The sequence below is a fragment of the Balaenoptera physalus genome (assembly GCF_965194825.1).
Source record: "Balaenoptera physalus genome assembly, chromosome: 19".
NCBI lineage: Eukaryota > Metazoa > Chordata > Mammalia > Artiodactyla > Balaenopteridae > Balaenoptera > Balaenoptera physalus.
The window spans coordinates 288848-306726 of NC_138900.1; the positions used below are offsets into that span (position 1 = coordinate 288848).

The 17879-nt window shown below is 46.7% G+C and overlaps 1 protein-coding gene across 1 annotated transcript; it reads right to left on the bottom strand.

Annotated features, from left to right (window-relative positions):
• Nucleotides 1–1044: 1044 nt before the first annotated feature.
• Nucleotides 1045–14316, bottom strand: ZNF544 (zinc finger protein 544). The gene is made up of 5 exons (XM_082436491.1): nucleotides 14107–14316; nucleotides 11336–11427; nucleotides 9714–9840; nucleotides 9346–9429; nucleotides 1045–5886 (listed from the first exon to the last, which is right to left on the bottom strand). Exons 2-5 carry the CDS (start codon nucleotides 11366–11368, stop codon nucleotides 3953–3955), a joined length of 2178 nt encoding a protein of 725 aa, XP_082292617.1. The 5' UTR covers nucleotides 11369–11427; nucleotides 14107–14316; the 3' UTR covers nucleotides 1045–3952.
• Between the last annotated feature and the right edge of the window lie 3563 nt (nucleotides 14317–17879).

The following is a 17879-nucleotide window of genomic DNA, read 5'->3' on the forward strand; positions in this document are numbered from 1 at the left end:
AAGTGTACCACCAGGGAATAAAACACTACAAAAGGTTTAAAATGGAAAGCAGTTGTCTCCTGCCCCACCTTACCCAACAGCCACAAATCCCATCAACCACTTATAGCCATTTCTATTCTGGTTCTTCCTGAGGCCACCTCTGCCATTCTGATCTTTCAGTCTATAGACTTTACTGGCTTCCTGCTCTGATAAGGAATTTAGATTTGACTCACGTCACTGCTCCTCTATTTGCTTCCAACTTTTTGTCATATTACTGTTTTGAGCTCTAGTTTTGGTCTCCTAAGTAACCTAAAGTATTGTATTTAAAAGCCCGCTTCCTAAGATGATGATACAGGGATACACTCCCTCCTTTCTACTTCTCTTCCCCTTTCTACTTTGTAACAGTCACAGGCTGTGCCATTACTATTGGTGACAGGACTGGGGACAATGGCACTCCACTCTGTTGCCATTATGAAATCTATTCTGTCATAGATCTGGGTTTCTTCCTAAAATTGAAAAATAAAAATAAAAATAAACAGTATCTACTGTTTATATCAGAGCTATGCAAACACTGTTCAGTGAAGGGCCAATCAAAACAACGATTATATTTCCCCCTCTTTTTTTCCAATTTCCTGAGTCCTCTGCCTCTTCCAGGAAGAATTATTAACACAGGGTCAAATGAATACTCCTTTCTAAAGTTTGGTTCAGGGGCTTTCCTGGTGGTGCAGGTGGTTAAAAATCCACCTGCCAATGCAGGGGACATGGGTTCAAGCCCTGGTCTGGGAAGATCCCACATGCTGCAGAACAACTAAGCTCGTGCGCCACAACTACTGAGCCTGTGCTCTAGAGCCCGAGAGCCACAACTACTGAGCCTGAGTGCCAGAACTACTGAAGCCCGTGAGCCTAGAGCCCATGCTCCCCAACAAGAGAAGCCACGGCAATGAGAAGCCCGTGCACCGCACGGCAATGAGAAGCCCGTAGCCCCCACTCGTCGCAACTAGAGAAAGCCCACGTGCAGCATTGAAGACCCAATGCAGCCAAAAGTAAATAAATAAATTTATAAAAAAAAAGTTTGCTTCACATTTGGACTGCAATTGTCTTGTACAATCTGTACATTTTCTCAAACAATTTGCTTACTTTGAAGTCTCTGATTAACTTTTTTTTAATTAGAAGAAACATTCCTTTTTCTTAAAAAAATATTCCTTTTCTACTTTCAAAATTCTTTCCAGAAGTTTCTGTGTGTTTTTTGTGTGTGTGTGTGTGGCTGTCTTTGGTCTTTGTTGCTGCGTGAGCTTTCTCTAGTTGTGGCAAGCAGGGGCTACTCTTTTGTTGTGGTGCGTGGGCTTCTCATGGTGGCTTCTCTTGTTGCAGTGCACAGGCTCTAGGCACGCGGGCTTCAGTAGTTGTGGCTCGCGGGCCCTAGAGCGCAGGCTCAGTAGTTGTGGTGCACGGGCTTAGTTGCTCCGTGGCATGTGGGATCTTCCCGGACCAGGGCTCGAACCTGTGTCGCCTGCATTGGCAGGCGGATTCTTAACCACTGCACCACCTGGGAAGTCCTAGTTTGTGATGTCTTTTTAATTGTGTCCTCAATTTCTCATGCTGCATGGATCTATCCAGGATATGAAGATCCTTCAGCTCTGGAAGTTTCCCTTTTTCTTTCTTTCTTTTCTTTTCTTTTTGGCCCAACAGTCTTACTTTTAATTTCAGGAAGTCTATTCTTTTTAAATTTATTTATTTATTTATTTTATTTTTAGCTGTGTTGGGTCTTCGTTTCTGTGCGAGGGCTTTCTCTAGTTGTGGCGAGTGGGGGCCACTCTTCATTGCGGTGCGCGGGCCTCTCACTATCACGGCCTCTCTTGTTGTGGAGCACAGTCTCCAGACGCGCAGGCTCAGTAGTTGTGGCTCACGGGCCCAGTTGCTCCGCGGCATGTGGGATCTTCGCAGACCAGGGCTTGAACCCATGTCCCCTGCATTGGCAGGCAGATTCTCAACCACTGTGCCACCAGGGAAGCCCAGGAAGTCTATTCTTTTTAAAAGAGCATCTTGGATTTATTTTTCATTTGCAATTATTTCTTGACTCACTCCTAGAATAAAATATTTAAAATATTTATTTCTCTTGAATATCTGTTCTCTTTGGTGGTGTTTTTTTTCCTGTTTTATCTTAGATTTAAAAAAAAATTTTATTAATTTATTTATTTTTGGCTGCGTTGGGTCTTCTTTGCTGTGCGTGGGCTTTCTCTAGTTGTGGTGAGCGGGGGCTCCTCATTGCGGTGGCTTCTCTTGTTGCGGGTCATGGGCTCTAGGCGCGTGGGCTTCAGTAGTTGTGGCTCGCGGGCTCTAGAGTGCAGGCTCAGTAGTTGTGGCACACGGACTTAGCTGCTCTGCGGCATGTGGGATCTTCCCGGACCAGGGCTCAAACCCGTGTCCCCTGCATTGGCAGGCGGATTCTTAACCACAGCACCACCAGGGAAGTCCCAGATATTTTTTCATTCATGTTGGAGGCTTTCTTAATCTTTCACTCCCTAGCTCTCATGATATTGAAGAAGCTATCAGAAAGCAGAGGGTAAGCTCCACAGAGGGGTGGGGCTGGTTTAATGGCACACTTTGCTTTAGGATTAAAAGAGTAAGAACCAGCTGTTAGGATGAAGATCCTTGAAATGCCAAAATAAGGCAGCACTTGTTCTGGAGCATAATACACCAGATTCCCTAGTCCCTCAGACTTTTTTTTATAGCACATAATTCATTCTCTACTGTATTTTTTGCTTACCCATGGCCAGATACTTAATGCAAGAGAAGGGAGAGCAAATTAGGGAGTTTCACGGACAGACCTTCAATGAACCCTGCTTTCCTGCCCCACTTGTCAGTCTACAGCTCTCACAGGGGGGCTGTGACCTCCACTCCAGCAGCTCCCTCTTTGCAAGTTCCTAGCTTCAGCCTTTCCCACTCTGCATCTCCAGGCGATGCTCTCACCTGCTTTCACCTTGCTCAAACCTGCAATAATGGCCTCTCCTACTTGCTTCACCATTGATTTACACTTCAGCCTTTTTTGAACATGCTGCCGAGTTGACCTTCTTAACCAACCATCTGTGCACATGATTTTATATGTTGTAACATTCTGTGTATGTACTGTTTTGAGCCCTGTTTTCACTTCACTTGACATCTTTTGATTAGTCAACCTAACTGAGCAACAACCTTAAGTTAGAGCATGATAGAGTCCCTGAAAAATTCAGAGTCTACTTTTAATTCCAATAAAAATCATTTTAGAAGACTTCCCATCATTAGTTCTCCTTCAATTTGTTTTTTGTTTGTTTATTTTTGCCATGCCACACAGCGGGATCTTATTTCCCTGACCGTTGATAGAACCCAGGCCCCAGCAGTGAAAGGACCAAGTCCTAACCACTGGACCACCAAAAAATTCCCCAATTTGTGTTTTTAATTACTGGTTTACACTGAACATGGCTGGCTTCAAATTTCATTTCCAAACACCAACTTCCTCATGCAATGGTTTCTTCTTAGGTTGAGTGTTTGGGGCTCTGTGTAAAAAGTATCTTTCAGTTCCCCATCATTTCCATGAATGTGGAGACAACGTCTGATTGAGTTTGGGTGGCTGTATGCACTAAAAAGATTATCTGGTGGGTACAGCTCCATTCTGAGTTTTCTAACTTCTGCTGAGAGCTCTGACTGAACGTTTTTCATCAGTGGTCATATTCATGACCTAAATGCAGAAGTATATAAATTTTAGTATACATACAAATCACGTGTGCTCCTTTTGGAAACTGCAGGCTCCTGGGTTTTACTGCTAGATATTCTGATGTAGTAAAATGAGGGTAAGCTTGGTAATATGCAGTTTCAACACACACACTCCAAGCAATTCTGATGTATGTGGTCATTAGATTACACTCTGAGAATCATACCTTGGTCATCTGATGTCTAGTAAAGAAAGTCTGGCAGTGAGCTTTTCCATCTTAATTATTCATAGGGTTTCTCTCCCATGGGTTTTCTCATGTTGAATAAGGGATGTACTATAACTGAAAGCTTTTCCACACTCATTACATTCATAGGGTTTCTCTCCAGTATGGATTCTCTGATGCCTAGTAAGTTGACACCGCTGGCTGAAGGCCTTTTCACAATGATTACATTCATAGGGTTTTTCCCCAGTGTGTGTTCTCTCATGTTTTGTAAGCGTTGATCGATCATTGAAGGCTTTCCCACAGTCAATGCATTCATAGGGCTTTTCTCCAGTATGTGTTCTCTGATGTTCAATAAGGCGTGACCTCTGACTGAAGGCTTTAGCACACATATTACACTGATAGGGCTTCTCTCCAATGTGTATTCTCTGATGCACAATGAGGGGAGACCTCTGGCTGAAAGCTTTTCCACAGTGACTGCATTCATAAGGTTTCTCTCCAGTATGTGTTCGCTGATGCACAACAAGCTGAGATCGCTGCCGAAAAGCTTTCCCACAGTCATTACACTCATACGGTTTCTCTCCAGAATGAATTCTCTGATGTGAAAGAAGGTGAGAGCTCCCAGTGAAGCCTTTCCCACACTGATTACATTCAAACGGTTTCTCTCCAGTATGAGTTCTCTGATGTTCAATAAGGTGAGAGCTCCCAGTGAAGGCTTTGTCACACTGATTGCATTTATATGGCTTCTCTCCAGTGTGAATTCGCAGATGCCTAATAAGCTGAGTGCTTCGAATGAAAGATTTTCCACACTGGTTACATTCATAGGGTTTCTCTCCAGTGTGAGTCCTTTTATGTGCAACAAAGTCAGAGCTTTGACTGAAGGACTTTCCACAATGCACACACTCATAAGGTTTCTCTCCAGTATGAATTCTTTGATGAACAGTAAGGTTAGAGTTCCACCTGAAAGATTTTCCACATTCATGACATTTATATGGTTTTTCTCCAGTGTGAGTTCGTTGATGCCTAATAAGTTTGGAACTCTGGGTGAAGGATTTCCCACACTGGTTGCATTCATAGGGCTTTTCTCCAGTGTGAGTTCTCTGGTGTACAACCAGGTCATAGCTCTGGCTGAAAGACTTCCCACACCGAGTACATTCATATGGCTTTTCTCCCGTGTGTGTTCTCTTGTGTACAACAAGCTTAGAGCAACAGCTGAAAGATTTTGCACACTGATTACATGCATATGACTTCTTTCCAGTCTGAATGATGTCACAGTCAGGAAAAGATGAGGCCACGTGGAAGGCACCACAGTCCTCCTCACATCTGAATGGTGCCTCTCCAGGATCACTTATTTCGGTTTGTACAAGGCATTCATCGCACTCGTACTGACTTTCTCCAAAATTCATCGGCTTGTGTTCATTCAGAGACATGCTATGATTAATGCTGTTTCCATCCTTACTGTCATTGCCATTCTCTGCTGAAAAAATTCTATTAAGAAAACGAAGGGAGGTACCACAGTTGAAAGAGTCACTACTGACAGTATAATCATAAGGTTTTTTATTTCCCGTTTCAACATTTGCAATTTTATTCAAGTAAATGCTCTGACAGAAGGCTCTAGCACTTTGATGATCTTCACAGGACTTCAGATCAGCCCAGTTTTTCTGATGATTAATGAAAACCGAGTTCTGTTTCAACCTTTTAACCTGTGAGTTGAGCTTATGGAAATGTGTTCTTGTGGGTAATGTTGGAGGTAGAAGGCTTAGACTCAGATAACTACCCCCTTGAGCAAAAAGTCTCTCTGAGGTAAGTACTGTTTGACTCAGAGAGTCCTCCTGGTGCTTCCCTAGCTGGTCCCTCCAATGCTGCACTTCTCCTAATGACACCAACCAGGGGCCCTCCTCCTGTACACAGTGTTTCATTTCCATGTGGTGAGATGGCTCTTCCACAGCAATACCCTCTTCAGAAGCTGACTCTTTCTTTTCAAGTGTAGTCTTCCAGTCTGAAAGAAATCCAAATTGCCTGAATTACTGGAGAAGCATTAGAAGGGGAGAGTGGGATGAAGGAGACCACCAAGTATGAGAGGTATCTCTGGGTCTGTTTCTAATCCATGGACTGTAATTTCATGCAGGGTGTGAAAGGAAGGGATGGCTCAGCAAAGAGGAAATCAGTGGTAAAACACAAAAAAGCAAGCAAAGATAATGAAGAGATGACTCAGGAAGACTGGTCCCCAAAGAGGGAGCAGAGGAATAAAATAAGCAGGGAAGGGTGAAGCTTAAAGGAGAAATTCACACAAAAAATTTGGGTCTGAAGGTATAAAGCCCTCAATCACCACAACAGATACCTACATTCTCTTTGCTTGGACCTGTCAATATGAAACCTTATTTGGAAAAAGGATCTTTACAGATGTGTTAAGGATTTGAGATGGGGAGGTTATCTGGATGGGCCCCAAATGTTATCACAAGTGTCCTTATATGAAGGAGGCAGAAGGAGATTTGATACACACAGAGAAAGCATTCTGAACACAGAGCAAAGAGATCTGAAGGTGCTGGCCTTAAAGACTGAAGTGATGTGGGCACAGACCAAGGAATCCCACAGCCACCAGAACCTGGAAGAGACAAGGAATGGATTCCCTATTGGAGCCTCCGGAGGGAGCATGGCCCTGCTGCACCTTGATTTTAACCCAATGATACTGATTTTGGACTTGTAGCCTCCAGAACTGTGGGAGAATCAATTTGTGTTGTTTTAAGCCACCAAGCTGGTAATCTGTAATAGCAGTCACAGGAAACAGGATCTTAACATGGGCCTCAACCTTATGATCCACAATCTTAGTCTATCCATTTCCTGGTGCTGGATCTTGAAACGAGATCCCAAATACCAACACTAATTTAATATTCTTAACGCACCATTTCTACCATCACTTCAGGCTGCCCACAGAGAAAAAAAAGGCTCTTTAACCACTCCAGAATTGATGTCACAGACTCCCCAGAAAAGTGCTGTGGTCCCTGAAGCAGGGTGCTTGGCCAGACTGGGCCACAAGTGGACTCCACCAGCTGGCGACTTCTGAGGCTCGATTTCCTTGGCAGTAAGCCAGGAATACGAATGCTTAGCTAACAAGGGTTACTTCGAGGCGTAAACGAATCAGCATGTGAGCCTCCCACCGTGTCTGGCACACGGTGCACTGCTATACACGGTACTGTTGATGTCATCACCCTTATTATTGTTCTAAAGGGGATTCCTCCGCCTGTTGAAGATACTGGGCCTTTAACAAAGAGTGCCACAGGCTCCCAGCTCAGGATCCTCGCCTGCGTCCTCCAGGATTCCCTTTTTACTTGTCACTTTGCCCACATACTGTCCTTTTCAGTCGGGTAGCCACCCACATCCAGTAATATCAAGGCCTTTGCCCAGGGTCTCATGCTTCTCTCCCTATGGCTGCCAAGGAGATAAGTATCCTCCATTTGGCAAAGTATGACCTACACTCTCCAGCTATCCTTTGACTTCCAGGAGGACGTTTCCCTTCTGCCCAACAAAGACCTTCTTTCCCTCTTGGGGAAGGTCCTTATCTATGCCCAACCCCTCCCACGACCAGCACTGTTCTCCTTCCCAAGACTCTGCTGTGTTCCTTTGCGGTGTTGACTTGGAATCTCTGATGATGAGAACTTTTCAAATGAAACAACAGCCCCACGAAGGGGAGTGAAAGGGTATTTGGGGATAGTGGAGGAAAGGAAAGAAATCTTTGAGTGGCTAAGATATGTCCAAGATGTGCCTGGCTGTTGGAAACTGGGCAAAGGAGGTTAAAATTCTACAGTAGCATCTGCACCAAGATCTTGAAATGAGGAAGACAGATTGTGTGGGTCAGCAAGAAAGTAACATCTTTGACAGAAGAGAAGAAAGACACTGCTGGTAAACTAAATTCAGAATGATGTCATTTGAGAACCACAGGTAAGTAAAAGTAGGTAAGAGTTCAGAAGTAAGAAATAACAGAAGCTGCAGGCAAGAGAGTAACAAGGTAAAAAGGCGCAGGAACACATGAGATAAATTAAACACCTCCAGGCTGGGGCAAGGTGTTATAAAGGACAAACATGTTGCTTACTGCTAAATGAAAGCAGTCACTCAGCAAAGAACACGTACTGCATGATTCCAACTATAGGATATTCTGGAAAAGGTAAAACTACAGAGACAGTAAAATAATCAGTGGTTGCCAGGCGTTAGGGTAGAGGGAGGGTGAATAGGTGGAGCACAGAGGATTTTTAGGGCAGTGGAACTACTCTGTACGATACTATAGTGGTGCATATATAAAATTATATATTTGTCCAAACCCACAGAACATACAACACCACAGCGAACCTAATGTAAACTGTTGATCTCTGTTGATAATAATGTATCAATATAAGTTCATCGACTGTAACAAATGTGCCAAAGAATGCAAGACATTAATAATAGGGGAAACTGTGTGGGGTGGGGTGGTATACGGGAACTCTGTACATTCTGTAAGCATGAAACTGCTCTAAAAAATAAAATCTATCAATGGGGACTTTCCTGGTGGTCCAGTGACTAAGACTCCGTGCTCCCAATGCAGGGGGCCGGGGTTTGATCCCTGGTCAGGGAACTAGATCCCATATGCCGCAACTAAGAGTTCGCATGCCATGACTAAAGATCCCACATGCCGCAACTAAGACCCGGCGCAGCTAAATAAATAAATTAATTAAATAAGAAAATAAAGTCTATGAATTAAAACAAAACAACAAAAGATCAGAAGCAGCCCAATTAGTCAGTATGATGAACATGTTCTAAAATAGATTGTGGTGATGGATACACATGCTGCGAATATACTAAGAGCCTTTGCATACTTTAAATGGGTGAGCTGTATGGTATGTAAACTGTATTTTGATACAGCTCTAAAAGAAAAAAAGAAAAAGAAAAAATAATTCCAATTAGGCTGACACACAGGGTAGGAGGTGGGCCTATGGGATGAGGGGAGGTGGGAAAGCAGGTCCAGGAAGATTTAGTAGGAATCCTTCTGGAAGGCTTGGATGCACAAGTTTTTACCACACCTTGGGATCATCTTGAAGACATGGGAACGTCCAACATGGAGGAGGGCTGATCATCCAAATGGCAGAGCAAAGACCAGCCTGAAGGGGAGGGCTGAGGAGCTTCCACCCTGGGTAGAAGTCAGGATGAGAGGATGGAGGAAAAGAGGGGGCATGAGGACATGGGAATAAGATGCGGCAGCAGAGGGGTGAAGACCAGAGGAAGACGGGGATAGAAATGAACCCATGTGTGAGACAGGTCCTGACGACAGCAACAAGTGTTCTCCATGGGTGGGCTGGGCACAGAGACACGCTGATGTGGATGAGAACATAGCTCCCTTGTTGGACACAACGAGGCAGCAGAGAACAACTGAGCAAACGGCCTCCCTGCTCCTTGGACCTTAACCACTGGGCCGCTGGCCTGTTCTCACCTCGGGGAGGTCCCTGTTCCACCCTCCATGGGTCCTCCCCTTGCTCCAGTCGGGCGATCACATCCGGTTTTGAAAGCAGAAGCCCTGGTCAATGGAGGAAAAACAGAGGGCTTGGTCTTCTGCTTGGTGACAGGCCCAGCCCTCACCCCTGGGGTCAGACGTGAATGGACTAGGAGGGCCCCCGCACCCTCCCGAGATTTCCCACTCCCTGAACCACAAGCCACAGGCCTGCTCTGGAGGTGGAATGAGCGGCAATACCAGGACCCAAATCTCAAAGGGACCCACTTCCAGCACGTTTCGGCCCAGCCTGGGCACACCCTTTAGATGAGCCGCACTCTGGGTCCTGCGATGGGCAGTGCCTGCCTTACCCAGGGAGACCAGGTGACTGCAGGTCTCCAGAGTCACCTCACGGTACAGCATCCTCTGGGCCAGGTCCAGCTGTCCCCACTCCTCCCATGTGAAGGTCACAGCCACGTCCTTGAAGCTCACAGGTGGCTGAAACATCACTGGTGTTACCATGGGACCCTGCTTTCTCGACCAGGAGGTTGGGGGGACAGGACAGTACAGGGGAGGGAGAACCCCTTGCTCAGATCAGACTCAGACTAAGGCCCGTGGCGTTTTCATTTCTGCCTGGGTATCTCATCTACCGCTGGTCACACCAGTGATCCCGATTTTCTGTTTTGGAAAACAACGGGGACCCCTCTTGGAGATCCCTGTCCCCAGCCTCTCTACAGAATCACAGATTGGAAGCCAGTCAAAGAGGATGCTCTAAATCAGGGGTCAGCACACAGTGGCGCATGGGACAAATCAGGGCTGTGGTGTGTTTTTAGAAGGCTAATGCCATGAGCTGAATTGTTCCCCCATGAATCCGCATGCTGAAGTCCTACTCCACAATGTGACTTATCTGGAGACAGGGTCTTTATGGAAGTAATTAATGCTAATGGAGATCATAGGGCAGGGCTCTAATGTGATGGGACTGGTGTCCTTACAAGAGGAGGAGGAGAAACCAGAGGCCTCTCTCTCTCTACTATGTGGAGACATAGAGAAGGCACCATCTGAAAGCCGGAAAAAGTCCTCACCAGAAACCAACCCTGCTAGCACCCTGATCTTGGACTTCCAGCCTCCAGAACTGTGAGAAAACAAATGGCTGTGGTCCAAGCCACCCAGCGGGTGGTACTGTGTTATAGCAGCCCAAGTAGACTAATAGAGCTGAGAAAGGATTTTGTTTTTAAAGGACCACATAAAAAAAAAAAAGAATATGAAGTAGAAGCTGTATGTGGCCTGAAGAACCTAAAATAGTCCCCACCTGGCCCTTTACAGAAAAGGCTGGTCAAGCCTATGCTCAAGGGAGGCCAGGAGGTAAGGGGCCACATGCCCTGGCCTTGGGGGCCAGGCCAAGTTGGCCTCTCTGCTTCATGACTTGCTAGCCGGACACCTGGACGTGTCCCTGAACTTCTCGGCATGAGCTGCCCTGATGCGACTATGAAGACAGCCTCCTGCACGGGGGAGTCTCACAGGACATGAGTGCAACTGACCCCTGGCACCCAGGAAGCACAGGCAAGTGTATGGTGCTGGGACCCTGAAGGAGGTCAGGGACCCACCCCCACCCGCCATGTGCTGCACCGTGAGCCGTCTAAGGGCGACTCTGGCTCTTTACAGGGACACTCTCAGCTGCCCTCCTGAGTGGTCTCAGCGAGGATCAGGGGGCCCAGAGTGCCTGCATGTCTACGGAGGCTCAGCTCTGCCTGCCCTCAAGGGCCCACTGAGCAAAAACCACAAATAAAAACTCTGAGGCAGAGACCTGGCCCAGGGAACCAGGTTTGTGGAGCTCCTGGCTTGTTCACGCAGGGAGCCTGTAGACTTCACCCCAAGGCATTGGGCAGCATTACAGAACTCTCGTGTGTGCTGGCCTGAGGAGTTGGGTGTTATCCTTGGACACATTTTACAGCCGAGGAGACTATGGTAATGAAAGCGAAGGTCCCCAACTCACCTGAGACAGGATCTGCTGAGAATATGCCTCCATTTCCTCCTCATACCTGGAGAAGCTGTCCTGAAGAGGGCAGAGGTCCTCAGAAGGCAGGGCTGGGGTTGGGGGAACAATTAGGGATTCAGCCCCACCTCAGTATCTCCACGCTCCCGAGTCCATGCCCATCCCCAAAGGAGAGGGTGGCCAATGCCAGCTGAGGACCACCCCTTGGGGAGTGAGGGGCAGGGAGGCGGGGCTCTGACCACGTGTTCTCCCTGTTCAAGGCTCTGAGGTCAGCTGAGGTGGTCGAGCCAGCTTTCCAGTTGCGGAGAGGGCCAGTCTGCCTGGGTCCGGGCCTGGGCTACCCCAGACTCAAGGTAAATGCCTTGAGGCACGTGCTGGGGTGTCTGAACCATGAGCCCAAAGATACACAGCAGTCCCTCAACACTCAAATAAAGGAGGGACCAGTTTTTCCTCTTATTTCAAGATGCTAAATAGGGAGAAGTGGAGGCAGTGTCAAAACAATTAATCGTACAATTTAAAAAAATCCCAATGAAACATCAGCTGGTTTCTAAAAATGGAGGTGGGGGATGGGGGCAAGGAGGAAATGAAAATCACCAGGAGGACAGCTAAGGGCACGCTGAGAGGCGGGTATCATCCTTCTGGAGCTGCTGGGTGCTGCCCCACTGCCCGTGGGCCACACCTATTATCCCCTGCTTTACTTAACACTGTCGTTGCTTCCCATACTCTGCTCACCTAGTATCTTGGCTGTAGTCACGTGACAGTCCCACTGAGACTGCCAGGCAAAAATCCTCCTGAATCTTACCCCAAACCCTTCCCTATGTTTGACTCCCTCTCACCCTGCCTGTTCAAAAGCACACCCATGCCATGCACACACACAGATGTTCACCACACCTAAGAAGGCCGCTGAAGACTCTATATGATGCTAGCTTGTTCTGACATTCCCGTCCGTCCACAGGCAATCTCCTACCACCCGTGTCCATTTCCACCCTCTGATCCTCTTCTTCCTAGTCTGGAGACACCCCAGGGTGAGGGCTGGGAACACCTCCCCTCCGCAGCCAGACTGCCTGCTTTCAAAGTCCTAGTTCCACCAGGACTCATCTGTAGACATCGGGGGGAAGAGCAGGCCCTGCCTTGTGGTGCCGCTGTGATGATTATGTGAGCTGCATTTACAATTGCTTAACATTGTGCTGACACACAGTAGGGGCACAGCAGATTTAATTATATTGGTTATAGTTGGACATAAAACTCCCCTTCTTTTCCTCATGCTGGACCCAGGAGGGGGCTGGTCTGGCAGGGGTCCCTCTTTCTAGAGGCCTCTCTTTCTCCTTCCTTTTCTAGTTTCCTCTTTCCCTGCCTGTGAGGGGGTGGGGTTTCAAGGGCTGCCCCAGGCTTTATGTCCAGCCTAGACCTCCCTCCCAGGTTCCCTGCCACTGCCATTCCCTCCTCCACATCCAGCCATGCCTCTAAAGACTTGATGAAATAAAATTCATATTTTATGGCCAGACAAGAAAAATTTAAACATAAACTTTTTCTCTGCTTGTTTGGGTCTCTTCCCTCCCATTTAGTGTGTATCCTGTATCTGCATTAACCCTGTCTCCTTAGAAGACAAACTTCCTTCTTTGTAAGGGGTCACAGTGACCCACTACTGGCTTTGTACTGCAGCTCTGGATTACATAAACTGTCAATTCATCATGTGATATATGACCCTTTGTCTCAAAAAGGTATATAACTGTGCTTTGACCTCTAGAGTGGAACAGTCCTCAGAGCTTTCTGAAAGACTATTTCCTGAGTTATAATCCTCAGGTTTGCTTGAATAAAATGTTCCATTTCTCGGCTTCCCTGGTGGCACAGTGGTTAAGAATCCGCCTGCCACTGCAGGGGACACCGGTTCGAGCCCTGGTCCAGGAAGATCCCACATGCCGCGGAGCAACTAAGCCCGTGCGTGCTCCACAACTACCGAACCTGCGCTCTAGAGCCCACGAACCACAACTACTGAGCCTGCGTGCCACAACTACTGAAGCCCATACACCTAGAGCCTGTGCTCTGCAACAAGAAAAGCCATCCCAGTGAGAAGCCCACGCACCGCAACGAAGAGTGGCCCCCGCTCGCTGCAACTAGAGAAAGCCCGCGCGCAGCAACGAAGACCCAGTGCAGCCAAAAATAAATAAATAAAACAAATAATTTTTTTTTTTAAAGTTCCATTCCTTTCTTAGATCAACCATGGATTAACTCTATCATTGACAAGACTCCTGGACTCAACACAGCTGAGAGTGACCACGGATTCCTCATCTCTTGCACTGCGGCCTCCATCCTGGCTCCTCACTAGACATGGAAAGTCAGAGTCCTCCTCATTCTTTCTACTCCCTTGGCACTATCCCTTGCACTGAGTTATCCACCGCCTGACGCGTCTACTTACTGAGGCTCTGTAATCCAAACCCCAGCCCTCACGCACAAGGGAATTTGTGTCCCTGCTCTCCACACCACTAGTCCTGCTCACCAATACAGCCCCTTCTCACACCGAGCCCTTAACTTGGGGCATCTCCAAACACAACCAACACAGGCCCCCAACATCCTGGTCCGGAGTTTGCCCGATGCCATTTGCTCTGCCAGGACTACCCCTAATTCTTTGTTCATCTGGACAACATACGCTTTCTCTTCAAGTTGAATTCAAAGTCCGCGTACCAGTGGAAGAAAACGTGTCCATGTTCTGGGGCTGGGGTGGCCTCGGGGGTACAGCGGACCCCCCACGCGGGTTCCCGGGCCAGGCTCACCTGCGCGCGCGGGTAATGGCGACACTTCCGGTGGGTGGCGGAAGTGCGCGCGCTCGGCGCAACGAACTACAAGTCCCAGAAGGCCGCGGGCTAGCGGCCGTTTTTCTCGCTTCGGGGGTAGTTTTTCCAGCTGCTGCTGCGGCCGTTGCTCCGGGCGGCGGCGGCAGCGGCAGCGTCGAGACCTTTGGTGTCTGGGCGTCGGCGACCCAACTTTTTATCTCTTACAACAGCTCAGGTTGTGGCTGAGAATGTTGCTCCCCTTTAGCTCTGCCCCTCGGCCCCGAGTTAATGGGCGACTCTGATTCTCCTCGTGGGCGTCTGCGACACAGGTCGAGGGCGCGACGTTCGTGTCTGAACCGTGCACGGCTTCGTGCTTTCCTCGTGGGCCTTTGCAATGGCCGGAAGTGAAGGGAGACCACCTGACGAGGAGCACAGAAGATGTTTTTTCAGAGCCCGCTAGAGCAGGCGAGTCCACCACAGTCTTTGCGGTTGGCAAAGGCTCAAAGGCCGGCACAGGAGAGGGAAAGCTTGACAGCAACAAACAGAAATGGCCTCAGGTGTGTCCTGAGTGTGGCGTATGGAAGTTGGAGGCCGGCTAACTAGTAGTGGGCCATCCTATGTGATTGCTCAGGGGAGCTTATCTGGCTTTCTCCCGTGGGTCGTAAGTGGGACAGGGGCAAAAAATAGGGAAGCTGGCAGTTAGTGACCAAGTCCTGTTTTGGGCCTATTGCTACAGAGATTGTGGGTCAGAGAGTTCTGTTATATGTGGTCTGGCCATTGTTTGTGGGGCTAAGACCCACAGACCTGCTAACCTGCCCTGGCTCTTCAGGGAGGGAGAGACCACAGGAAACCTTCCCAGGCCTGCCTTCTGGTGGGAACCACTCTGGCTGTACTTGAACCTCAGGCATCGTTAAGCTCCTGGATTGTGCTCTTGTGTCTGGGTTGCTCCTGTGACCAGTCTTCCTTGCCTTGACTCTCCTGGAGTTGACCTTCTTGGTTGCTTTATCCAAGGCCATCGCTTCTTATTTGCACACTTCATACTTGCTCACATGACCCTGCAATTTGTATATTCTTCCAGAATGTCTGGAACCTAACTTCCGAAAGGAGAGTCTTGATGGAGTGGTCTCATGCCTCTTGCCCTGCAATTGAATTAGTCAAGGGCATTCTGGCCAAGGAGAAATGACAAGTCTGCTGGGGGCTTCTGGGGCAGTTTCCCTCTCTCTTAAAAATGGACATAAGACACTAGTGTGTCCCCTTATATTGCCTCTGGACAGTGTTGTCTGCATGCAATGTATAGAAAAGTACTGCCATGCCAGCACCATGAGGAAACCAGCCCAAGAGGCAAAGTCAACATGCTGAGAATGGCAGAGCAGAAAGATGGAAAGAACCAGAATAAGTAATGGGATCCTCCCGGAGTCACTGAATCAATATTGCCTATGCCCACCTTGGGACTTTTCATTATGGTAAAATAGACGACCTTGTTTGTTTTTATTACAGAAAATTACAAACATACAAGAGTAAAGAGAATAGTATGATGAAACCCCATGCTTCCTCTATGCACTACTCAGCTGCATTTACTGTCAGCATTCTGCTATTTAAATTTAATCTATCCCTACCTGCTCTCAGCCACTGCTGGATGATTTTGAAGCAAATCCCAGACACATCATCTCACGCATAAATGCCTAAGAACATATCTCTAAAAGATAATGATTTTTTCCAGAATAGACAAATCCATAGAGAAAGTAAATTAGTGGTTACCTAGAGCTGGAGGAGTTTTAGAGGCAATGTGAGTGACTGCTAAATAGATATCTGTGTCTTTTGGGGGTGATGAAAATGTTCTAAAATTGTAAAACTCTTGAGTATACTAAAAACCATTGAATTATACAGTTTAAATGGGTGAATTGTACAGTTTAAGTGGGTGAATTTTATGTGAATGATGTCTCAATAAAGCTGTTAATAATCAGTACATAAGATTACCAATATCTATCAGAAAAAAGATAGTACAGGGCTTCCCTGGTGGCGCAGTGGTTGAGAATCTGCCTGCTAATGCAGGGGACATGGGTTCGAGCCCTGGTCTGGGAAGATCCCACATGCCGCGGAGCAACTAGGCCCGTGAGCCACAATTACTGAGCCTGCGCGTCTGGAGCCTGTGCTCCGCAACAAGAGAGGCCGCGACAGTGAGAGGCCCGCGCACCGCGATGAAGAGTGGCCCCCGCTTGCCACAACTAGAGAAAGCCCTTGCACAGAAACGAAGACCCAACACAGCCAAAAATAAATTAATTAATTAATTAAAAAAAAAAAGATAGTACACCTGAAACTAACACAACATTGTAAATCAACTATACTCCAAAAATTTTTTTAAATAAATAAATAAAAGGTTATAAAAAAGAAAAAAGAGCTAATGATGGCACAACTTCCTGGGATGTCTGAGCAATTGAAAAAAAAAAGATATCATGGGAAAAAATGAGTTTAAATATATAACTACAAAATCATTAACACACCTAAAAATATTAGCAATAATCCCTTAATGTCAAATATCCAGTGTTTAAATTACCCCAAACTGTGTCTTTTTAAAAATTTTTTTGTTTATTCAAATTGAGATCTGAAAAAGGTTCACACCTTGCATTTGGTTAATGTGTGCTTAAATCTTATAGTTTATGGATTTCCTCCACAAATGCTTTTTCCTTTTATTTCCATTTATTTGCTTTTTTTTAAAATAAATTTATTTATTTATTTTTGGCTGTGTTGGGTCTTCGTTTCTGTGCGAGGGCTTTCTCCAGTTGCGGTGAGCGGGGGCCACTCTTCATCGCGGTGCGCGGGCCTCTCACTGTCGCGGCCTCTCTTGTTGCGGAGCACAGGCTCCAGACGCGCAGGCTCAGTAGTTGTGGCTCACGGGCTTAGTTGCTCCGCGGCATGTGGGATCCTCCCAGACCAGGGCTCGAACCCGTGTCCCCTGCATTGGCAGGCAGATTCTCAACCACTGCGCCACCAAGGAAGCCCCATTTATTTGTTGAAACCAGGTAAATTTTTCCTGTAAATTTTTACTACATTTTGGATTTTGGTAATGGTATCCTTATGGTGTCATTTCTCTTTCCCTTGTTTTTCCTGTAAACTGGTAGTTGGATCTAGAGGCTTAATTAGATTCAAATTTGTATGTATATTTGACAGTCTTTCATAGGTGGTGCACGTTTCCTTTTGCATCATATCAGAAGGCACGTGATATCTGGCGTGCTTCTTTGATGTTTATTTTGATCATTCAGGTTTTGACAGCCTGATCCGTCTATTACAAAGTTCTCCAACATTTTTCACAGAATGGGTTCTAGCAGTCATTGATGATCGTTGCCTTACACCCATTATTTCATTAGGAGTTACAAAATAGTGGTTTTCTAATTATATCATTCTTTCTGTGTCTACTTGCTGGAATTCTTCCATAAGGAAAAATTTTCCCTTACCAACTTTTTTGGTTTCCCTAAGATGTACAGGAGAGAGAGGATGAATGCTTCATTCTTTCGCTTTGCTTTGAAAAAACTGAGATGTGTTAGCATCCTTCAAAGGTGGCCAGTGAGTGTGTTTTATATACATGGATCTTAAAACATATTCTCTGTGTTTTAACCTATTTCAGTGAACAATTTGATGCTTCAATTAACCAAACTTTGGCCAAGGTCAGCTCCTTCAGTCTGGCTCCTGTGTCCTTTTGACATGACCTCAGTAGCCTTTGATAGCTTATTTACTTTCCTGTCTGAGAAGACGTTACAGGATCATTCTGTAAATTT

What these genes read in the sequence shown, in the direction of transcription:
- ZNF544 (XM_082436491.1), bottom strand. Translation starts at nt 11,368, where the DNA reads ATGGAGGCATATTCTCAGCAGATCCTGTCTCAG. An exon ending in CAGTCACCTGGTCTCCCTGG is followed by an intron (nt 9,430 to 9,713) that starts GTAAGGCAGGCA and finishes TCCATTGACCAG; the next exon opens with GGCTTCTGCTTTCAAAACCG. An exon ending in GGAACAGGGACCTCCCCGAG is followed by an intron (nt 5,887 to 9,345) that starts GTGAGAACAGGC and finishes GATTTCTTTCAG; the next exon opens with ACTGGAAGACTACACTTGAA.